Source organism: Salvelinus sp. IW2-2015, linkage group LG6.1, assembly GCF_002910315.2.
Source record: "Salvelinus sp. IW2-2015 linkage group LG6.1, ASM291031v2, whole genome shotgun sequence".
Lineage (NCBI taxonomy): Eukaryota > Metazoa > Chordata > Actinopteri > Salmoniformes > Salmonidae > Salvelinus > Salvelinus sp. IW2-2015.
Genome location: NC_036845.1, coordinates 22,931,296 through 22,956,224, shown reverse-complemented (window position 1 = coordinate 22,956,224; position 24,929 = coordinate 22,931,296). Strand labels below are relative to the sequence as shown.

The 24,929-nt window shown below is 45.8% G+C and overlaps 1 protein-coding gene across 2 annotated transcripts in view; it reads left to right on the top strand.

Annotated features, from left to right (window-relative positions):
* The window catches only part of fgfrl1a (fibroblast growth factor receptor like 1a), a 91,002-nt gene that overhangs the window by 9,554 nt on the left and 56,519 nt on the right, over nucleotides 1-24,929 (top strand). For both annotated transcript variants that reach the window (XM_023989444.2, XM_023989445.2), the window contains one exon: nucleotides 15,463-15,735. In XM_023989444.2, the coding sequence (XP_023845212.1) occupies nucleotides 15,463-15,735 (273 nt within the window). The remainder of the gene's footprint in view (nucleotides 1-15,462; nucleotides 15,736-24,929) is intronic.

Genomic DNA, 24,929 nt, shown 5'->3' with positions numbered 1-24,929 from the left:
GTGCTGCCCTTCAGTCATGTGCTGCCCTTCAGTCATGTGCTGCCCTCCAGTCCACATGAGCTGCCCTCCGTATGAGCTGCCCTCCAGTCCGGAGCTACCCCTCAGTCCGGAGCTACCCCTCAGTCCGGAGCTACCCCTCAGTCCGGAGCTACCCCTCAGTCCGGAGCTACCCCTCAGTCCGGAGCTACCCATCCGTCCGGTGGCGCCCTCTGGGATGGTCTTCAGTCCGGGACTTGCTACAAGGGTCGCCGCTCCAGAGGCGCCACCAAAGCGGGTATTGACAATGGTGGAGTGGGGTCCTCGTCCCGCGCCCGAGCCGCCGCCATGATGGGGGCCACCCCGGACCCTCCCCTTCTGTTTCAGGTTCTGCGGCCGGAGTCCGCACCTTTGGGGGGGGGGGTACTGTTTGTTAAAGTGTTCGTTGCGTGTTTTTTTCCTTTTCTCTAAAAATAAAAGAGAATGTATTTTGCACACGCTGCGCCTTGGTCCACTCTCTCTCTCAGCAAGACGATCGTGACACTTTACAATACAACTGGCCTATTATTTTCCTCAGTCCTCCCTGTAATCCTCCAGTCTTTTCTGACATGACTTCCACTTGGCTAGCCAACCTCTGGGCCAATCAATGTTGCAAAAACATCAACCACTGAAACTAATGCAGTGTTACATCTAAAAAAAAAATGTGGCTCTTAATTTGTGAATATATTGGAATTGTGCCACACTCACTCACTGACCGACTGACTGACTGACTAACCGACCGACTGACCGACCGAGCGAGCGAGCAGTGTCTTTCCAGCCTGAAATAGCCACAGCATAGACAGACACAGATACTTTCACGGACCGAACAATGCATTGTGTTGTGCTGGTGACATAATGGCTTATTGTTGGGGGGCCTGGAGCCTTTGTTTGGTTAGTGCTGGAGGGGTCAGAGGGCAACGGAGAGGACCAGGGAAAGGCCCCAGATTGGATCAGGGAGTGCGCATACCTGACCTCTTACCAGAGGGGCTTACAATAACACATCAGTACTCCTGCAGGTTCTGCTTTTTTTCTCTCTGCGTTCATTCATCCCCCTATTTTTCAGATATGTATGTATAGATGTAAGCATGTACTTCCTTCCTTCCCAGCTGTTCTCCTGGTCACATTACAAATGAGATGTTGAAAAGCAGTCCCTGGACTGGAGACTGCTCTCCTTGTTTTCTTTTGTATTTTGCGTGTCAGTTTGTGTTGGGGCCTGTGCCCCTGAGCAGCTGTGTGTGTGTCATATGTCAGAGAGACAGAGAGGAGCGGGCTCCCCCAGCTGAGAGAGAGAGATGCCATTCTGGGACCTAAACAAACAGAGCATTAATGTGATTGATGGATGGCAGACGGATGGATGGTGTGTCCTCTACACCAGTGGTTTTCAAACCTCTCCTCTTGGACCCCCAGATGTTTCACAATTTTGTTGTAGCCCTAAACTAGCTAACCTAATTCACTTTATCAAGGGATTGATAATTATTTGAATCAGGTGTGCTTGCTCTGGAATAGTTCATTTACATGGAGCGGCTGGCGGTCCCAGATCAGAGATTTGAAAAAGTGTCCATTGATGTATGTGTCCATTCCCTAGAATAGGGTTCTATTTGTGACACACCCATAGATTGAGTCAGTTGCTCTCACTCTTCGCTGCCTGCCGCTGGTTTGTTTGAAGTGTGGGACCGACCCAGTGCCCCCTGTGCTGTCTTCCTGAACATCCTGAACCATCAGCCTTCACAGGCATTTCTTTTGGTGCTGAGGTGAAAGGTTAGCTGTATATCCTAAAAAAACTAAACATAACAGAGATGATAAAGACACTAAATGACTGAGAGGCCATGTCTGATGTATGTCTGAATGACTTCACAGAGCCTCCCCATAAGCCCAGGTTGTTTTCTCCGGTGAAGTCATTAAATCAGGATATACGTCACTCTCATCAGAGATTGTCTTTCATTATTATTTTGCGGAGTTCTGTTTGGCTTTGTGATGGTAAGCTGTTGGGCAGCACCAGAAGAGTGGACTGACAATAGTTCTGTGGTGTTTTTGCCCGTAGCCACACGGATTGCGGTTGCCCGCAGGCAGAGAAACAGAGGCATAGCACACACACACACACACGGCTTGTTCATTACGCCAGCTGTTGGGGTGGACTCCACACTGCAGTCGGAATGTGTAAGGATTGTGAGAGTTGTGGGGGTGGTTTAAAAGTTGGGAATTTGAAGGCTTTAGCAACCGAGGAACTTTTTCTACTAGCTGCAGTGTTGTGGCCTTTTCAATCAGGTAGTTGGGACACAGACCCAGCCAAACCCATTGGCTCCAGACAGGAAATCTGAACCACCTGACTGGTCCAGGAACAGAATTTAGTGGAGGAACTTTACGGTGTCTGTCTGGAGTGTCTAGGCCTACACCTGTGGGATTCTTCATCTGTTGCTGCCTCTTAAATCTCACCCCCAGCCCCATGGTGGATCAGGCCTGATTAAATGACCATGTGATATGACCATGGCTCACTATGAAAAGGTGTGGCTCTCTTTTTTCCCCCCCCAGTTTTGGAATCCTTTGTCTACTGGAGGTGTCACTGTCTCACAGTGTTGTTCTCACAGTTGGTTTGTCTTTAAGTTTAGAACAGCGCAATCTATTGCCTCCCCCAGTCTTCCTCAATAGGATTTGAATGTGCCTGAGAAACGTGTGTTTCTCTTCAGCATGAAATGAAAGACGTAAGCAAATCCTCCACATGGGTATTCAAACTCTGCACATTTGATGTCCTACCCATTTCCTCCATCTTCCTTTCTCTCATTTTCTCTCTTTTCAGCATTGAATTCAGTTGAAGTCCTCTATTAACAAAATAAAATCCTCATATTTTGCCATCTGCACTGTGAGTGTCTGGGGCTGCTAATGGACACTTTGTGGGCCCCGGCATTCATGTATAGTGGTGCCAATCCACACTGGCCCGCAACACACAGTCACACTCCAAGGACAGCATCGTTTGTGCGGTGTGCGTCAAGTAATGCCGTCATCTCATATCTGGAGCTTGACTATTCAAAATGTTAATGGGATCATATTGTGTACATCACTTCTCTGTCTTAACCTATTTTCTTCTAAATTACATGTTGTCAATGCTTTCTATGTAGATTTGAGCTGACTGCTGCACTTCATAGTTTGTATGTACACCTCATTAAGATGTCAGTGAGTGCGAGATGAGAAAGGGAGATGCGTCTCAGTGCTTGCCTCCGTCTGTAGACACACATCATTTTTGTGTTTCCCTGAGGAACAGTTAGCCTCAGTGTGTCAGGGCCAGGTTGACCCTGCACTCAATTGACTGTGGTTTTAGATGATACCTTTTCGAACAGAGACCTGCGCAGAACAAATTGAGTTAGTCATGGCTGAGACTCGGTGTGTGGAATGTGGGAGGGAGGCAGGGGTCTGGGGTACATATGGGTGTGAGGTGGTAAGATGTGGGGGAGATCAGAGGGTGGAGTTGCAGGGGGAAGGAATGCTTGACTCCTCCAACCAGTGGAGGAGGAGGACACGTGGGAGAGAGTGAAGAGGAAACACATCTCCATTGTACCAATTACGACATGTATTTTATTGTGCATTTTAATTGAAGTCATTTTTGGTGTGTGTTGCTTTTTTAAAAAGATTGAATTTGCTTTTTTGACAATACAAAAACATTCATAGATAAAAACAATACATTTACATTTACATTTAAGTCATTTAGCAGACGCTCTTATCCAGAGCGACTTACAAATTGACAACTTAACATTTACAAACATACATTTCAACGAACATTAATGGCATACATATGAAAACACAACCATTTGCAATATTCTACCTCTAATGTAAAATCCATATCGCTCAAATCTATTTGGATGAAGATACCTGGTAAGATTTATGAATTTATTAATAACTGTTGTTTGCGCAGTTTTTATGGTGGGAAAAGTATGGCTGCTCTAGTCTAATAGTCTATGCCTAAATCAATATTGACCTTTGATTGCTGGAGAAGTCCATGGCAGGTGCTGGTGTAGTCTACTGGCCTATCAGGAGTGGGGGCAGAGCCGGGAGAGCCATGTGCCTCTCAGATAAGCCCCAGGGGAAGTGGGATCCAGCGGGCTCAACCCAAGCCACTATCAGGCCTCTGGAGGCAGCTGCTGTTATACGTTAACATCCCTGATATCAAGCCTCTGTCTTTGGAGAAGGACACCCCCCGCCCCCCACCACCCAGTTTCAGACACTCAATAACACTTTCATTATGGCAGGTATCTTTGTTTTTTTCACTGTTGCAGTGATTCAGTAGCATGTACAGTGCATTCGGAAAGTATTCACACCCTGTTCCCTTTTTCCACATTTTGTTATGTTACTGCCTTATTCTAAAATGGATTAAATTATATTTGTTCCTCATCAATCTACACACAATATCCCATAATAACAAAGTGAAAACAGGTTTTTAGACATTTTTGCAAATGTATTAAAAATAAAAAACAGATACCTTATTTACATAAGTATTCAGAGCCTTTGCTATGAGACTAGAAATTGAGCTCAGGTGCATCCTGTTTCCATTGATCATCCTTGAGATGTTTCTACAATTTGATTGGAGTCCACCTGTGGTCAATTCAATTGATTGGACAGGATTTGGAAAGGCACACATCTGTCTATGTAAGGTCCCACTGTTTGACAGTGTATGTCCGAGCAAAAACCAAGACATGAGGTCGAACAAATTGCCTGTAGAGCTCCGAGACAGGATTGTGTCGAGGCACAGATCTGGGGAAGGGTACCAAAACATTTCTGCAGCATTGAAGGTCCCCAAGAACACAGTGGCCTCCATCATTCTTAAATGGAAGAAGTTTAGAACCACTAAGACTCTTCCTAGAGCTGGCAGCACGGCCAAACTGAGCAATCGGGGGAGAAGGGCTTTGGTCAGGGAGGTGACCAAGAACCCGATGGTCAATATGACAGAGCTCTAGATTTCCTCTGTGGAGATCGGAGAACCTTCCAGAACGACAACTATCTCTGCAGCACTCCACTAATCAGGCCTTCATGGTAGTGGCCAGACGGAAGCCACTCCTCAGTAAAAGGCACATGACATCCCAATTGGAGTGAGTAAATATTTGTATGACCATAACAAGATAAAACAACCGAGACATAAACTGAGCAAGTTCCACAGACATGACTAACAGAAATTGAATAATGTGTCCCTGAACAAAGGTGGGGTCAAAATCAAAAGTAACTGTCAGTATCTGGTGTGGCCACCAGCTGCATTAAGTGCTGCAGTGCATCTCCTCCTCATGGACTGCACCAGATTTGCCAGTTCTTGCTGTGAGACGTTACCCCACTCTTCCACCAAGGCACCTGCAAGTTCCCAGACATTTCTCTGGGGAATCGCCCTAGCCCTCACCCTCCGATCCAACAGGTCCCAGACGTGCTCAATGGGATTGAGATCCGGGCTCTTCGCTGGCCATGGCAGAACACTGACATTCCTGTCTTGCAGGAAATCACACACGGAACGAGCAGTATGGCTGGTGGCATTGTCATGCAAGAGGGTCATGTCAGGATGAGCCTGCAGGAAGGGTACCACATGAGGGAGGAGGATGTCTTCCCTGTAACGCACAGCGTTGAGATTGCCTGCAATGAGAACAAGCTCAGTCCGATGATGCTGTAACACAACGCCCCAGACCATGACGGACCCTCCATCTCCAAATCGATCCAGCTCCAGAGTACAGGCCTCGGTGTAACGCTCATTCCTTCGACGATAAACGCGAATCCGACCATCATCCCTGGTGAGACAAAACCACGACTCGTCAGTGAAGAGCACTTTTTGCCAGTCCTGTCTGGTCCAGCCATGGTGGGTTTGTGCCCATAGGCGACGTTGTTGCCGGTGATGTCTGGTGAGGACCTTCCTTACAACAGGCCTACAAGCCCTCTGTCCAGCCTCTCTCAGCATATTGCGGACAGTCTGAGCACTGATGGAGGGAATGTGCGTTCCTGGTGTAACTCGGGCAGTTGTTGTTGCCATCCTGTATCTGTCCCGCAGGTGTGATGTTCGGATGTACCAATCCTTGGCAGGTGTTGTTACACGTGGTCTGACATTGTGAGGACGAACAGCTGTCTTTCCTGTCTCCCTGTCTTAGGCGCCTCACAGTACGGACATTGCAATTTATTGCCCTGGCCACATCGGCAGTCCTCATACCTCCTTGCAGCATGCCCAAGGCACATTTACGCAGATGAGCAGGGACCCTGAACATCTTTCTTTTGGTGTTTTTCAGTCAGTAGAAAGGCCTCTTTAGTGTCCTAAGTTTTCCTAACTTTGACCTTAATTGCCAAGTCTGTAAGCTGTTAGTATCTTAACGACCGTTCCACAGGTGCATGTTAATTAATTGTTTATGGTTCATTGAACAAGCATGGGAAACAGTGTTTACAGATCTTCATTGTGAAGTGTTTAAAGTTATATGGCTTTTTATGAATTTTATTATCTTTGATTTTTATTATCTTTGAAAGACAGGGTCCTGAAAAAGGGACGTTTATATATATAATTATTTTTTTAACCTTTATTTAGCTAGTCAAGTCAGTTAAGAACAAATTCTTATTTATAATGATGGCCTACCGGGGAGCAGTGGGTTAACTGCCTTGTCCAGGGGCAGAACTACAGATGTTTACCTTGTCAGCTCGGGGATTCGATCCAACAACCTTTCGGTTACTGGCCCAACGCCCTAACCACTAGGTTACTTGCCGCCCCTAAAGAACTCAGAACATGAGAAACAAGATTCTCTGGTCTGAAGAAACCAAGATTGAACTCTTGGTGGAATGGAGGAATGCTGGCACCATCACTACGATGAAGCATGGTACTGGCAGAATCATGCCGTGGGGATGTTTTTCAGCGACAGGGACTGGGAGACTAGTCAGGATTGAGGGAAAATGAACAGAGCAAAGTACAGAGAATCTTGAAAACCTGCTCCAGAGCGCTCAGGACCTCAGACTGGGTCGAAGGTTCACCTTCCAACAGCACAACAACCCAAAGCACACAGCCAAGACAACACAGGAATGGCTTCAGGACTAGTCTCTGAATGTCCTTGAGTGGCCCAGCCAGAGTCTGGACTGGAACCCGATCGAACATCTCTGGAGAGACTTGAAAATAGCTGTGCAGCGATGCTCCCCTCCAACCTGACAGAGCTTGAGAGGATCTGCAGAGAAGAATAGGAGAAACTCCACAAATAAAGGTGTGCCAAGCTTGTAGCGTCCTACCGAAGAAGACTCGAGGCTGTATTCGCTGCCAAAGGTGCTTCAAATAAGAACTGAGTAAAGGATCTGAATACTTATGTAAATGTGATATTTCATTTTATATTTTTTTTTATACATTTGCTAAAATTTCTGAACCTGTTTTTGCTTTGTCCTTATGGGGTATTGTGTGTAGATTGATGAGGGAAAAAACGATTTAATAAATTTTAGAAAAAAGGCTGTAACATAAGAACATGTGAAAAAAGTCAAGGGGTCTGAATACTTTCCGAATGCACTGTATGTAAACTTATTCTGCAAAAACACCTGGAACCAGAAAGAATACTATGTATGCGGAGCCATGTCATTGTGTTGAAAGCAGTACAGCCACTGATCATTTATAGCCTCCTGTTTTTCATCCTTCATCATATGGGGGGGGGCTGTGTTGGTGTGTGGGGAGCTCTGCTCAGAATATAGGCACACTACTACTGCTCTACATTCCATATGCTTTTGCATGCTAGGCCTAGGCTAGGGAGACAGAATACTTGGGTTATTTGTAGCCTACTCACGGCACAGTTACTCTTTGTGGCCCCGGTCCTGTGAAGTCCTGTTGCCCTATTAATTAATAGGTAGAGGCCGATGGTCAAGGTTGGTTGGGGTGGAATTCGTTTGTTCAGTTGCTTCCCAGCTCAGTAAAATCGAGAGGGGGATGGGCTGATACTCGTGGAGGGTCATTTGTAGCTACCCCCTGTGAAATACTGTATAAAGCCCCTATAGTGGCAGTGTAATAGTAGTTGTGGCCTTTAACACACTCTTCCAGCCACAGCTTTCCAGCTCCTCTCACTATTATACCCAGGTCACAGGCCTGGGAATTATCTGCACATTTTACGTCGTTTTTTTATCACTCCTTTCCCTTCGAATACGTCTGGATAATTGTCATTCAGGCCCAAATTTTCTTCGACTGGGTTCCAGTAAAATACTTAATAACCTTTTGGAAGAATGCTATCCATTAAACTCTACCTCAGGATATTGGCTTTTTGGTTGCTCTTTTAAAATGCTTCTGAAACTGTTAATCTTTTTTTCACAGATTTTTCAGTGCATGTTCCAGGTCTGATTGCAACATTTCTTTATTTTGCAATCTGTTTTGTGAACCCTAAAAAAAGACAGGTGTGTTTGTAGATGAATAGAGATGAATAGATTTTGGACAAAACAAGTGGTAATTGTGGGGGCTGGATTACTTCCAGTTCTCTGTTAACTCACTGCCATTACTCAGAACTAGGACAATGGAGTTGGTATTGAGAAAGACCTCCTTGTGGTTCTCTTGACATGGCCAGGCTTTTTGTCTTGTTTTCCCAACCAGGCAGTCGGAACATTCTTACTCAGACAAATCCATAATGCATCACTCAAACAGCGCACATCATGACAGGAAAAAAATGGTGCAGTGGAGCTTCACAGGAGCACTGATGTTTAATTTTGCCTGCCTGAAACACGGACCTCAGACCTCGCCCCCTTTCTCAAAACAGCGGGTGGAACTTTAAGGATGGAATTTGCTGACTGGTCAGTGTGGCAACATGATCCGCTCAGTGCCCAACACCCCTCGGCTTTCCCAGAACCCTGTGCTAACACGGAGTCCCTCCACCAGCCGAGAGCCGCAGGGCTGTAAAGGGGGAAGGAGACGCAGGCTGGATTCATATGTATTTTTCTCTCCCTCTTTCTCTCCCTCTACCTCTATTCCTTTCTCTCTCTCCCACCCTCTCTTCCTCTCCTCTCTCTTATTTCTGCCATGTAACAAATGTCAAGAGGTCAGAGAGGCACTGTAGTAACTACACCATGTGTGTTGATTGCAACTGATTATTATTAATCTATAATTCAGGAGGGCCTCTGAAAAATTATTTTCAGAAAAATCACTTCAGTAAAGGTGTGAATAGTGATATTCTGAGGAAAGTGTGGCTGTGATTTACGTTCCCAGTGCTTAATGTAAACGTATCCACCTCCCAGCCCCGGGCTAGTGTTAACTGTTATGCTTTACCAATTGGGAGCAATTGACCTATTGACAGCAGTTGAAATTACCTGTCTAAAGGAGAGGCAGTGCGGTCTCTCTAAATGTGTAGTCATCACTCTGCCGGGTCACCCTAGGCTATGGGGAAGGAAGGAGTAAGAAGAGCGAGAGAATGAGGCTCTCAGGGGGTGTTTAGAAAGCTATGGTTGGAAAAAAGAGAGAATGTGTGTCTTGGTTTTCCAACCAGGTGACGATTGTGGTGGGCCTTTCTGTTGGGAAACGAAATGTGCTGAAATGTATTGTCCCACCATCGTTCCCTAGCCTTTATCTTTGCATTTGACCAGAGCCATGGGCCCTCGCCAGAAGTAGTGCACTGAATAGGGTGCTATTTGGGATGGATCCCGCTCTGATGGGAGGGAGAGCGAGACTAAAAAGAGTGCTCGCTGGCTGGGCGCGATGGTCTGGTCTGTCTGAGATACAGTATGTTGCTGTTGGCTCTGCAAAGCACATGGTGGCAACATGAGAAATCCCACCATTCCCTCATTCCTCCCCTCCCCAGGGGAAGGTAAAGGTTAGAGACCCAATCATCATCTTTTCCTTTCGCCCCTCTGTCCTCTTTTCTCTGCTCTCTTGGACCACTTCAGCAGACAGTCACAATAATCTGGGAGCTCAAGGAAGTGATGTCAGTGAGCACTTCCCCTATATAGGGCCTTTACACCCACCTGGGATATTGATGCCTTATTAATACCGAAGGGTTGAAACGTTGTATCAATAAAATCACCTGGGATCATGAACAGCAGTGTGCGGAATTGTATTTTTTTATATTTCATGAGTTCACCTATTTACCTTCAAAAAGTACGAGGATGTGTATATGTTCTTTAGCTTTTGTAGATCGAGAACTGGGCCTTAAGGGCTAAGGAGTTTACATGTTATGCATTGTGTAAGCCCCGTGCCAGTGTTTCAAAGTATGCGCAGGGCAACTTTTTCTTGAGTGGATGGTCAGGGGGCCGGGACATAATTACAAATAATTGTTGACTGCAAGAAGCCCAAACAGAGATAACATTTGACTAAAACATTATCATTGAGTTGCACCTCCTTTTGCCCTCAGAACAACCTCGATTCATCGGGGCATGGACTACAAGGTGTTGAAAGCGTTCCACATGGATGATGGTCCATGTTGACTCGAATGCTTGCCACAGTTGTCAAGTTGGCTGGATGTCCTTCGGGTGGTGGACCATTCTTGATACACACAGGAAACTGTTGAGCATGAAAAACCCAGCAGCGTTTTAGTTCTTGGCACACTCAAACTGGTAAACGCCTTGGAACCACGCAGCCATCATACCGCTCAGGAAGGAGACGCATTCTGTCTCCAAGAGATGAACAAACTTTGGTGCGAAAAGTGCAAATCAATCCCAGAACAACAGCAAAGGACCTTGTGAAGATGCTGGAGGAAATAGGTACAATATTATCTATATCCACAGTAAAACGAGTCCTATATCGACATAACCTGAAAGGCCGCTCAGCAAGGAAGAAGCCACTGCTCCAAAACCGCCATAAAAAAAGCCAGACTACATTTTGCAACTGCACATGGGGACAAAGATCGTACTTTTTGGAGAAATGTCCTCTGGTCTGATGAAACACAAATAGAACTGTTTGGCCATAATGACCATCGTTATGTTTGGAGGAAAAAGGGGGAGTCTTGCAAGCCGAAGAACACCATCCCAACTGTGAAGCATGGGGGTGGCAGCATCATGTTGTGGGGGTGCTTTGCTGCAGGAGGGACTGGTGCACTTCACAAAATAGATGACATCATGAGGGAGGAAAATTATGTGGATATATTGAAGCAACATCTCAAGGCATCAGTCAGGAAGTTAAAAGCTTGGTTGCAAATGGGTCGTCACAATGGACAATGACCCCAAGCATACTTCCAAAGTTGTGGCAAAATGGCTTAAGGACAACAAAGTCAAGGTATTAGAGTGGCCATCACAAAGCCCTGACCTCAATCCTATAGAACATTTGTGGGCAGAACTGAAAAAGCGTGTGCGAGCAAGGAGGCCTAGAAACCTGACTCAGTTACACCAGCTCTGTCAGGAGGAATGGGCCAAAATTCACCCAACTTACTGTGGGAAGCTTGTGGAAGGCTACCTGAAACGTTTGACCCAAGTTAAACAATTTAAAGGAAATGCTACCAAATACTAATTGAGTTTATATAAACTTCTGAACTACTGGGAATGTGATGAAAGACATAAAAGCATAAATACATCATTCTCTTTACTATTATTCTGACATTTTACATTCTTAAAATAAAGTGGTGATCCTAACTGACCTAAGACAGGGAATTTTTACTAGGATTAAATGTCAGGAATTGTTCAAAACTGAGTTTAAATGTATTTGGCTAAGGTGTATGTAAACTTCCGACTTCAACTGCAGATTCACCTGGTCAGTCTATGTCATGGAAAGAGCAGGTGTTCCTAATGTTTTTTACACTGCTTACATACTTTGGAACAGATTTCCAAAATAAAAATAACTTGGAGCTGATTTGCTGGTGTTTTTGCAATGTTTTATGTCCAGTATTGAAATAATGTTTTTTGCTCTGAACACTTGGGGGGCCAAATAATATCACCAGGGGGCAAATTTGGCCCAGTGGACCGCCAGTTGGGGAACCCTGCTTGAGAGGGAGCGCAGTGTCATTGCCTAGGGAAACAGTGCTATTTTTCATCCCATGTCTATAGTTACCCAACAAAATCCAGGTTGTCAAATTGGCTATTGTAAAATTGCACATTCCCCCTACCGCACACTGATCTTTGAAAAATGTGTTAATCTCATAAATGTATTGCTGTTTTCAACATTATATTTCAATCATGCAATTCATTCCAGTGTTGTGTTTTTATTAGTGATAACATATTGTAACCTATGGTAAGGGTAACTATGGTCTAGGAAGGTGTGGTAGGGTAAACCTATGGTCTAAGACAGTGGTTCCCAACCTTTTTTGGTTACTGTACCACCAACTGAATTTTGCTCTGACCTGAGTACCTCTGATGTACCCCCTCATGTGCGTCTTACCAGTAACACTATGGACTCATGAGTCTCCTCAAGTACTCCCATGGATAGGCCAAGTACCCCCAGGGTTCCTAGTACCCCTCGTTGGTAACCCCTGGTCTAGGATGATGTGGTAGGGTTTAACCTACAGTCTAGGGTGACGTGGTAGGGTTAATCTATGGTCTACGATGGTGTGGTAGGCCTATCAGTTATCACCAGGCTCACCCTGACCTCCTCAAAGTGAAGACTCTGGCTCAGAGAACACATTAGCTCTAAGTCCTGCATAATAATCAAAAGCATTCCACAGATCCCAACTCCCCTTCTCCAAGCCCTGATGCATGCCAGCAACAATATTGTGCATTGGACTCAGACCAAAGGTCCCTATCTGACTCACTGGCCAATAGACAGTGTATCTGCTGCGTAATTCTTCTTCCTCTTCCAGACTATGATCAGAGCCCAGACTCACAAGGATACAAGGACAGTCAGACCTCATTGATAATGTTGACATTGGTCAGCGGACATAGCCGAAAGGAATTATACTTTTGTTGACTTTCCTGTCATTAGTAGACATTCCAGACATGCGTGTCCCCTCCCTGCAAACCTTAAGCCAGTATGCCATGAAAGGGAATAAAGAGAAATGGTAGTATGCAGTTTAAAGAGAGATCTATTGAGAGACAGAGGAAAACAGGAGGCTGCTGCCCCTTTAAGGTACTTTAGATCCCCGAGTGGAGCCAGCAACAGCAGCATAGGGTAATGTATTTAGGTTGAAATGGACAAAACAGATTGTGTTTTAAAAGGTCCAGCCTGCAATTTCCTCTCCCCACAATTCCCTCTGCTCCCCCTCTTACAACTTTCTCTCACTCACTCTCTATCTCTCTCTCTCTCTCACACACACACACACACACACACACACACACACACACACACACACACACACACACACACACACACACACACACACACACACACACAGAGACATTTACATAAACACATCCACGCAGATCCTAAACTCACTCTGACAGACAATCTCATTAAATCGTTTTTTGGTAGTTTCTGTGTCATTCCACCAGAGAGAGGAAACATTTTTTTATTCCAGGGCCTCCCGAGTGGCACATCGGTCTAAGGCACTGCATCACAGTGCTTGAGGCATCACTACAGCCCCGGGTTCGATCCCAGGCTGTGTCACAGCCGGCCGTGACCGGGAGACCCATGAGGCGGCGCACAATTGGCCCAGCGGTTAGGGGGTAGCCCTGGATTTCCTTGTCCCATTCCGCTCTAGCGACTCCTTGTGGCGTGCCGGGCTGACTTCGTTCGCCAGCTGGATGGTGTTTCCTCTGACACATTCGTGCATCTGGCTTCCGTGTTAAGCGAGCAGTGTTTCAAGAAGCAGTGTGGCTTGGCAGGGTCGTGTGTCGGCGGACGCATGGTTCTCGACCTTCGCCTCTCTGTAGGGGAGTTGCAGCGATAGGACAAGACTGTAACTACCAATTTGGATATTACGAAAAAGGGGTAAAAGTTTTAAAAAATTTAATGAAAAAAATAATACTCAAAAATATTCTAGAGCCAACGTAAAGGAAAGCTCCTCAAAAATGTGTCTAATGTATGTTCAATTCGTCACTCTTGGCAAAAGAGGAGTGAAAATCAGGGTTGTACGGTTTGTTGGGCCCCAGAGCCAGTATGAGCAACTCAATGGCTGCAATGAATTCCTGACTGTGACTAATTTATTTTCACACTTTCAAACTCTCGTGCTCTCCTGTGAAAACAGTGGATCGCTATCATCTTGGCAAGACTGGTAGTGCCCCCTCTAAACATTTTCCAGAATTCTCTCTAGGAGTATTCACGCATGATACCCATTTCTGTGACATGATTGTCTGAAACAGATTTGAGGATGAATGGACATGATAGGAAGGTGACAGTGAAAGCTGAACAAACATTGTATTGCTTGAGATTTTTTTATATTTTCGCATATGTTTCTCATCAAAGGCTTCATTGGACTGCATTTCATGCCAGTCATATGAATCAAATCTGGAATTAGCTTTACGCTAACGGGCATTAGCATGACTCAAAGCATGGTAGAGAGAGGGAGCTCTGTAAGTGTACTCTGGGGGGTTAACCAGGAAGAATCAAATAACCACGGAGCACATTGTAGTGATACTGACACACACACACACACACACACACCACACACACCACACACACACACACACACACACACACACACACACACACACACACACACACACACACACACACATACACACACACAGAGTAGTAAGACCAGCACACAAACAACCCAATGAGATAGACACAGCACGGTAGGGTGACGTGGCCAGCTGACAAGGGACGGTGGTTACCATTTCCCCACAGACATAAACAGTGACACTATCAATTTCCTGCCTCCAGACTCCGACGGGTGAGCCATGCAGTGTGTGGACTGGAGAAGCCATCACTAAAGCCTCTCTCCACACATCAACACTGCACAGCTAGCTCTATGGACGGCTAACGCTAACCACATTAAACACGAGTTGTCCTGTAGTCAAATATTTAGTGTTAGCATTTTTCTTAGATTTATTTCACTTTGGCTATTAAAAAGGTTGACTTTGGATGGTACGAGAGCTCAAGATGTGTGAGTTACGAGGCAGTAAAGGCTTGTTAACCTCTGGTGCCCAGGGACTGAACTCTGTGTAAATGTTACTGTGTATCAGCATGATGTGATTTATGCAGAAAGATGAGCCAGGTTTCAGACATGCTGCTCACATGGATCTGTTTTAGACTGCTGGGATCCATATCCAGCATCACATTTATTTAAGAGGAGAGAATGGAGATGAAAGAAGATGAATCCCTTCTGTCTTTTCTTTCTGTCTGTCTGCCTTTCTCCCACTCTCCTATGCATACTCTCCCTTTTTTAAATCACCCCCTCAAATTCCCCCTCTCCGCTCCACCTTTCATTTAATCTTAACATCTCCTCACAGACACACTGTTTTTCTAATCCTCAAATCAGGACACACCAGCTTCTGTTTAAGGTTGATGTTTTCATGGCTGGAACATGATATCAGTTCAGATTATAGTCGTTACCAGGCTCTGCTTTGTTCTGTTCTGTATGGCAGCCAATCTCTGCCTGAAGTATGACACTGTAGCTACATATTACTGATTGAATCAGTTTTCTGTAAAATACTGTATGTCCCATTGTAACACTCTTACGTCTCCCTCTCCTGTCCCAGGGCCTCCCCGCGTGGCAGAGAAGATCGCCCACCGGCAGACGGTGCGGATCGGGCGCACCATGAAGCTGCAGTGCCCAGTGGAGGGCGACCCGCCACCCCTCATCATGTGGACCAAGGACGGCCGCAACATCCACAGCGGCTGGATGCGCTTCCGGGTGCTGCAGCAGGCACTGCGCATAAAAGATGTGGAGGCCGAGGACTCAGGCACCTTCATCTGCAAGGCCACCAATGGCTTCGGCAGCGTCAACATCAACTACACCCTCATCATCATCGGTGAGTCTCCTCCCCATCCACCTAGCCTGATCTCAGATCTGCTGTCTTGGGGTGTGACAATGACCATAGGAGTTGGCAAGACAGAGTGAACAGATCTAAGACTAGGCTTCCATCCACTACCACACAGTCCAGTATCTCCTCCTCTCCCTGGATGGGAGCAAAGTGGCTCTAATATGTGTATGATTACACATGTCTGCTCTGCCATTGGTTAGTGGTTATAGACATATCATGCTCATCAGTGGAATGGCTCCTCTTCCACATTCATGCTGTTGGAGAATCACCACCACCCCCGTGACACCAGGCCAAGAAACGAGTGAACTTGACTTGAACAATAAGACACAGAAATACCCCTACATATCTCTCCTCCTGTATTGTTCTCTGTGAACAGACATGTCTAAAGAAACATGATAGGAAGAAAATGTAGTCTATTTTAGAAGAGAATAGCATACTGTGGCAGCCTAGGGGAGTCAGAGGTGAAATTCACAATAAAATAAGACATGCGGAGACCGCTCTGCGGTGCTTAAACCAAAGTTGCGGGGAGGTGCAGCAGTCGTGGCAAACTGGGGAATAAACCGTTGATAATACCCCAACAGCACAAGGAAAGTTTTTACCTGCTTCTTTGTGGTAGGCTAAGGCCAGGTTGAAAGAGCCTCCACCTTTTGCTGCTGAGGTCTCAATCTGGGGACCTAGCGGTATTTCTGGAAACATTGGGGTACACCAGATAGGGCAGTCACTCTCTCCCGGGGAGGGGCATGCCACTGCTTTAGAAGGTTCAAGTGATATAACTAGGTGGGTTTGCATCGCCCTAGTTGCTTTACTTTGTAGTTCACCGCATTCACTCGTTCTTCACTCGTGGCCAGGAATTTGGAGGTGGGGATGAGTACTAAGACCAGTTCTCCTGGAGTGAATTCGCGGAGATGGGCCCCCCTGTTGTAGACCCAAGCTTGGTTCTGCTGAGCCTGGAGCATGTGTTCCTGCATCAGAGGCCAGACTCACACCATGTAGTGGCGCATCTCCTCCGCGTATTCAGTAACTGACTGGTGAGGGGAAAGTTGTTGCTCCCAGGCCTCTTTTGCCACGTCCAGCATGCCCGGGCCCGTCTGCCGTACAGGAGTTCGAAGGATGAGAATCCTATGGATGCCTGTGGCACCTCTCTGATGGAAAACAGAACAAAGGATATTAGCTGGTCCCAATTTTTTCCTTCTGCGTCAATGGCTTTCCTTAACACAAGCCCATCGGTTTGGGGATGCTACGCAGAAGTACGGATTTGGCTCACCTTTAACATCCTGCGCATTTCATTTCATTACCCGGGACATGAAGCACAATCCTTTATCGGTCAGGACTTATTCTGCAATCCCCACCCGACTGAAGATAAGGAACAGTTCCCGTGCCACGGCACGGGCGCTGGTGGCACGTAGTGGGATGGTCTCAGGATTGCGGGTGGCGTAGTCCATGATTACCAAGATGTACCTATGTCCTCGATTGGACTTCGGCAGAGGTCCCACTATGTCCATGGCTATCCTCTGAAAAGGGATCTCGATCATTGGTAAAGGGATTTTGCTAGGTTACATTTTGGGGCTGTTTTCTGGCATTCAGCACACTGTCGGCAGTAATCCTGGACAGCCCTCTTCACTCCGGGCCAGTAGAACCAAGCCAGGATCCGATCATAGGTTTTCTCCACTTCTAGGTGTGGTCCAAGCAAATGTGAATGTGCTAGGTATAGGCTTTGGAGATGTAAAATTTGGGCACTACCATTTCGTCTCCCACTTTCACAACCTGATCAAATAAATTATTTTTGACCGCAAAATTTGGAAAGGCACGATCACTCACCCCATCTACTGGTTTTCCACCGACAGCTCTCATCCTCACCTGCTCCAGGTTGGGATCGGTGAGTTGGGCAGTGACAAACTGTCCCGGGGAGGTTCCCTTTCCTTCCTCCGCAAAGGGAAATTCTGAAAACATTTCGCCAGGGTAGTTCTCCTCCCCGGGGTTCTCTTTATCTCGGTCGGTGCTGGGGGAGCCGAGGGGGAAGCAGCAGCACAGGCTGGTATGACGCTTCTACGTTGGCGAACCATTCTCCTTTTCCCCAAGCTGTTCTCCTAGGGGCTGTAACCCCTCTGCTCCAGAATCTCTGGAAAATTAGCCTAGCCCAGTAGGACATCTACTTGGATTTTCTTTACTATCCCAGCTACAATCACAAAGCTACCTTGAGGGGTTTGCACCTTCCTCGTGGCAGGTGGGGTAACCTTTCGTATCTCCATGTATACAAGCCACTGTTATGGGCTGTTAAGGGGTCAGCAGGCTGGTATGACGCTTCTACGTTGGCGAACCATTCTCCTTTTCCCCAAGCTGTTCTCCTAGTAACCCCTCTGCTCCAGAATCTCTGGAAAATTAGCCTAGCCCAGTAGGACATCTTCTTGAGGGGTTTGCACCTTCCTCGTGGCAGGTGGGGTAACCTTTCGTATCTCCATGCATACAAGCCACTGTTATGGGCTGTTAAGGGGTCGGCAGCAAATTGAGGCTTGATGAGAGTGACCATACTACCTGTGTCCAACAAGGTGGCCGCATCCTGAATGCCTATTTTGACAGGGATCTGCGGTGCTGCATTGGCTTGACCAATTCTGTGCGAGAAATCAATATTCTAAACATAGTCTGGGAATTTTTTTTAACCTTTATTTAACTAGGCAAGTCAGTTAAGAACAATTTCTTGTTTACAATGACGGCCCAACCCGGACGACGCTGTGCCAATTGTTCGCCGCCCTATGGGACTCCCAATCACGGCCGGTTGTGATACAGCCTGGAATCGAACCAGGGTCTGTAGTGATGCCTCTAGCACTGAGATGCTGTGCCTTAGACAGCTGTCCCAATCGGGAGCCTTGATGGGATCCTCCTCTTTTTAATAGAAGCCATCACTCTATTTTCTCGCGCAATTGCATAGCCTATAGAATTGCTGCGCAACATGAGCTCATGGGCTCTCATGAAGTGTTTGATTAGATTTTCAATTACATTTGCATGGATGTAGAGTGCTGAGTACCAGTCAGTTAGCAAGTTTGGTAGGCTACTAATGACCATCAGCAGCATCAGAGCTTGGAGATGCCTAATTACCGTGATCTTAACGGTCACTTGGAATGTGACTGCCTTCATGACTCGTGACCGCCAGTTTGGAGGTAATAGGGTCACTGCAACAGCCCTAGCTATAAGCCATGTCTTGTCTGAGGAAAGGAGAGTGAAAGTATAGGAGAGTGGGGCCTGAGCCTGAGTGGTCTGGGTGTCTGCCTAATGAATCAGTGCCTAATTTGGCAGGGTGTCCTGGGGAGAGACGGACGCTGGGATGGAGGGAGGGTCATTCATCCATGGGCTGGTCTTGTGATTGCCCTTCCTCTCTCTCTCTCTCTCTCTCTCCCTCCCTCCAAACCCTAACTATTTAATGACATGAACCCTCATCCCATGGATGAGAATGTGCATGTTCATACAGTATATGTGTTTCTTTTCCTTTTTCGGTGTACGCATTGGTTCAATGTGTGTGCTTGTATATGAGTGGGTGTGATTATATTTAACTGTGTGTGTTCGAGGCCTGTGTGGAGCGTGCTCATTCCTACTGTCAGGGTTTCATCTGGCAGGGTTGTTTTCTTTAGCCAGTCCTTATTCACTAGTTTGACTAGTGCCCTAACAACTCAGGGAAATGTTGTAATGAACATGCTCTGACAGATGTCTGTAGACACATAACTAATATCATAAAAAGCCAAACTGGCAACAATTATTGCTGTGTTTGGAAACACAAGTCCTCGATTAGTCTGAACAGTACCGATGTTACAACATCATTAACTGGGCTTTAGCGTACGTAGCCCCTGGCTGCTGGGCCAGAATGGCTGCCACTGGGACAAAGGAAGAAGGGTAATCCACTGACCCACCCTCAGCCTCACATTGGCTACGTCCCAAATGGCATACCTTTCTAATGTTGAGTTGCACCCCCTTTTGCCTTTATAACAGCCTCAATTTGTCAGGGCATGGACTCTACAAGGTGTCGAAAGCGTTCCACAGGGATGCTGGCCCATGTTGACTCAAATGCTTGCCACAGTTTTGTCAAGTTGGTTGGATGTCCTTTGGGTGGTGGACCATTCTTGATACACACGGGAAACTGTTGAGCATGAAAAACCCAGCAGCTTTGCAGTTCTTGACACACTCAAACCGGTGCGCCTAGCACCTACTACCATACCCCATTCAAAGGCACATAAATCCTTTCTTTCCCATTCAACCTCTGAATAGCACACACACAATCAATGTCTCAATTATCTCAAGGCTTAAAAATAGTTATTTAACCCCTTCATCTACACTGATTGAAGTGGATTTAACAAGTGATATCAGAAAGGATCATAGCTTTCACTTGGATTCACCTGGTCAATCTATGTCATGGAAAGAGAGAGAGTCAATCTATGTCATGGAAAAAGGTGTTCCTAATGTTTTGTACAGTGCATAGTGCACTACTTTTCACCAGAGCCCATAGAGAAAAGGGTGCCATTCGGGACGCAGACATTGGCCCTGTTCACTGCCAGGCCCAGATTAGCATGGCTAGATTGATTGGCCTTTTATTTGTTGCCCTAATCCACTAGCTGTAATTCTAGACGAAAGGAGCAGAATTGAGTGGTGTGCGCTTCCAAAGGCTATGAATGGGCTGTTTGTGTTGGGCCTGTGCTGTGGTCATTTGGCATTGGCCGCAGTGTGTGGATGCACATGCCTATTATGGTGCCTGAATGAAGAACATGTCCAATAAATGTTATATTTAATAAGCAAAATGGGTATTGTACTCGTAAAATGTTGGCATGAATCATAGTAAGGAAATGCAAGAGAGAGAAAGGAAGAAAACTAAGGTTTAAGGATGAGCGGGAAATGTTTGGGGAAGTTAAGCAAAGTGAAAAGAGGGCTGTGAATGGCTGAGTAGGAGAGAAAAAGGGAGAGCGAGAGAGAGAGAGTCTGAATGGAGGTCTGCAGTAGTTCTGTCATGCTAGGAGGCCGGGCCCCAGTGATGGCTGCCTGGGCCTGTGAGGTGTGGAGAGAGGCAGCTGCCCAGATGACCTCATCAGCAGCTGCTCCTCCTGCCTTCTCCCCGCCCCCTCCCCCAGCCTGGGTGCTCTGGGTGCCAGCCCACCTTTGAAGTGCCGACACGGGCCTGGAGATGTCGTTTAGTCAGGCCTCTTGAACTCCTTGTTTTCTAATCTCATTGTTGGCTCGCTTCCTCTCATGTAACCCAAGCCCAGCCGGCATGTTGTTCATGTGGCAGGAATGAGAGGTGTTCAATTTGAGGTCCATATGCAGTATATTGCAGTCAGAGAACGTACACGTTAACTAAGATCCCTACAGAGGTCCACTTAGTATGGAAATAGACAAGTGCATTTTCATTAGCCCAACCAATCTGCTTGGTGAACTCTGAATCAAACATGAAAATATAGATGAATCTATGCTTCTCTTGTGTACCCCCAATAATGATCGTGCATGTTTGGTTGTTGGAAAGGCAAAGTCTAACCCAAACCTGGACTAAAAGAGCCTTGTTGTTTTTATCTGCAGTTTTTTCCCCCCACTTTTTTCCCATTATGGCTCAAGTCTCTGGCTGCCCTTCCAACTCCTGCTTCACGGACCACATTTCATTTGTTGAAGTATTTTCACAGTTCTCCTTTTCTACTTTATTGTATTTGATCACACACATCATCTACTGTTCGACCCGGTTACAGAAGCCAGTTGGGAGAGTTATGTGACAACACTTGTTCATCATTTCTTTCTCCTTGCATATCTGTTTTTACTGAGTGCAGGATATCAGTGTGCTGGCAAATGGGACCATGGGGAGTCAAAGCCTCTCTGATTATATGCAGGCGTCAGCCACGGGACCAGCAAGGCTGATGATAGTCTGTTATGACTATAGGGCTCAAGTAACGTTTGCTCGCTATTATGGCCCAGCTATTCATTTACATGTATATTCAAATATTATCATAAGGCGTAATAACCCAGTAACAAGACCATTTAGTAAGTACAGTGAGTATTGTGCATGGATGGTGTATGGATTTATTATAGACAGTGAGCTGGTTGATGGACCACAGGAGCAGGCACAGCAGACTGAGTTGGCTTTTTTTTACTCTTATTTTACCAGGTAAGTTGACTGAGAACACATTCTCATTCACAGCAACGACCTGGGGAATAGTTACAGGGGGTGTATGAGCAAGTTGGAAGCAGGCGATTGAGGGGATAGCGGATATTACAAATACATTTTGCATGGTCACCGCACTGGCGCCAGAGACACGTGTATTTCTCAAACCCTGTCTTTAATAAGTTTGATTTCTGACCATTGCATTTGGCCCAGTCTTTCAACCAAATGAGTGGGAGGTTGTACATATGTCTGCCTCTATAGAGTGAGTCACCCCAGCAGCATTATTTCAATGTTATGTTGAAGACTGACTGGTTGATGAGAGGAGTCTGTTGGAGCCCTGCCCTTCCTCCATCCAGCTGGTAAAGGCATCTCTGTCCATCCGTCAGTGGCAGGCCCTGCCTCGGCCTCCCTCCCCTTCCCCTCCATTGTTGGGTCACTCGCTGGTATTTCTCTTCCCTCCCTCCCGCTCCATCCCCTTCAACAGTATGTTTGTGAATGAATGTCCTACTACTACACTCTGCAGGCTGCCATGATAACAGATTTATTTTTCCTTTTGCTACCCGAGCATCCCGGTTTGTTTAGGGAGTGAATGTTATTTATAATAACAGTTGCATGGAGAAATTCGGACCTCTCTGAAATGAAAATGGGTGGCCCTCCCTTCAGCAAAATATATTTGACCTAAACCCTCCCTGAACACTTGGGGAAAAAATAAGCCCGTGACCCCTATACCCAAATGAATAATTCAAACATAGTGGAGAGAACATGCCTACCATATACCCTCGCTTCTTAGATAGACCAGAGCCTTATATATGCCTTTATAGAAACGGTTCTTTGTACTGTAAGCATTACACGGCATCGCAGGAATTTTGATAGTGCATAGGGCTGCGGGCCAGAAGGTTGTGGGTTCACAGACCACAGTGGACAACAGTAGGGGGTGGAAATATCTACTTTATAGTAAAAGCATTGAATCTATCATATGTGCAGGTCTGTGAAAAAATTGCCTTTTTATAAACATTTCATGCAATTCTAAGTAATTTTACATGTTAGCAGAATCATTTTTTTAACACCACAGAAATTACAGGCTAAGAATGGAGAGAGAGAGAGGCCTATGTTCATCTTATCATATTTCTCCAATGCCAAATCAGTGTGTATTGTTTGCAACGAAACTGTCCCCGTTTGCAAATAATAAAAAAATCTGAGTCGTCATTAGGAATCTGAGCATGGTACTTTCGGAAGGTAGGCCTACCTTTCCACCCCAGACAGAGTAGGCCTACCGACGCAGAAGAATGTAAGCTTTAACTGCTTGCTACTCTTCTTCCATGGCTTACCTTAACCCGATGAGGGAAGGTCACAAGTGTTTCCCTAAAGGCTGTCTGGGTTTTAACAGCTTCTATTGTACAGAAAGTGAATATCTAAATCAGTTGAAAGTGAATTAATTAGATTACTTCCAAAGCAAAATAATTTTTTTAAATCCTTGGCTATAGAAGGTTGTAGCGCAGCCTCTGAATGTCAAAGAAACTAAACAATGATATCCCCATATGTGTCGGAGTCACGTTTTTCCCGGGTATTTTACAGCTTGTTTCTAGCATATAGCATCGCAGACCAAAATGCAACGGATCTGTTTTTTATAACAATGGATAGGCCTGTGATTTTTGCCATTTTCTTTAATGAAAGGTAGGGCTATGGCATACCTTTTCAAACCTCATCAATTCGAGTCCAGGGCCTGGTTTTCTAAAAGCATCTTAAGGCTAAGTTCATCGTTAGAAACTTCATAAGAGTACCTTTACATTTCCGAGCCGTTTCCCAGAACCGTCTTTTTTAGCGTTGCACTTGAAGTCGCTCGTAATCTAATGCCTGCCTCAGACCACTCGTAGAACAGCTAAGAGCGTTGTTAGCCCTCCTGCGTCACTTAACGCACAGAAAATCTCTGCTCAACAAAGAATGAAGATGTTTATCTGTCTCATTGTGACCTCCGAATACTTCATAGTTGAATATAAATAGCCTGAAAAGTTTGCAATGTTATAAACAAGCGAAGCAAGGATAGATAAAATATAACATCTGAAAACCGAGATGACAAAATGATATAATAGCTAGATTATTAGGCTAAATATTGACATCACTTTCATGTATGTGTAGTCGATAGACCTACCTAGTATTAAGCCATTAGGCTACATCTGAGCTGCTTCAATATTCGTCTCTATTAGGCCTATAGGCTACTATTATCTAAAAGCTCACACATTTCACAGTAGCCTAACCAATAATCTAAAGGTCAACATATTAGGTCTATGGCAACGTCGCTTAACCTTTTTCTTAATTTTAATTATTCTGTTTAATTGTAGAATATCTGTAGGCCTACTTGAAGCTCAATTCCTGCCTGCCATTAGGCTACAATGATTTATTGAGAAATTACAAAAACTATTGTCATCCTATTTCTAGGTCACATTGATACACTATATATACAAAAGTATGTGGACATCCCTTCCAATTAGTGGCTTCGGGCTATTTCAGCCACACCCCTGACTGGTGTATAAAATTGGCCATGCAATCTCCATAGACAAACATTGGCAGTAGAATGGCCTTACTGAAGAGCTCATTGACTTTCAACGTGGCACTATTATAGGATGCCACCTTTCCAAAAAGTCAGTTTGTCAAATTTCTGCCCTGCTAGAGCTGCTCCGGTCAACTCTAAGTGCTGTTGGGGTGAAGTGGAAATGTCTACGAGCAACACAGCTCAGCCGCGAAGTGGTAGGGCACACAATCTAACAGAACGAGACCGCCGAGTGCTGAAGCGCGTAGCTCGTAAAAAGTGTCTGTCCTCGGTTGCAACACTCACTACCGAGTCCTAACTGCCTCTGGAAACAACGTCAGCACAAGAGCTGTTCGTCGGGAGCTTCATGAAATGGGCTTCCATGGCCGAACAGCCGCACACAAGCCTAAGATCACCATGCGCAATGCCAAGTGTTGGCTGGAGTGGTGTAAAGCTCGACTCCATTGGACTCTGGAGCAGTGGAAATGCAATCTCTGGAGTAATGAATCACGCTTCACCATCTGGCAGTCC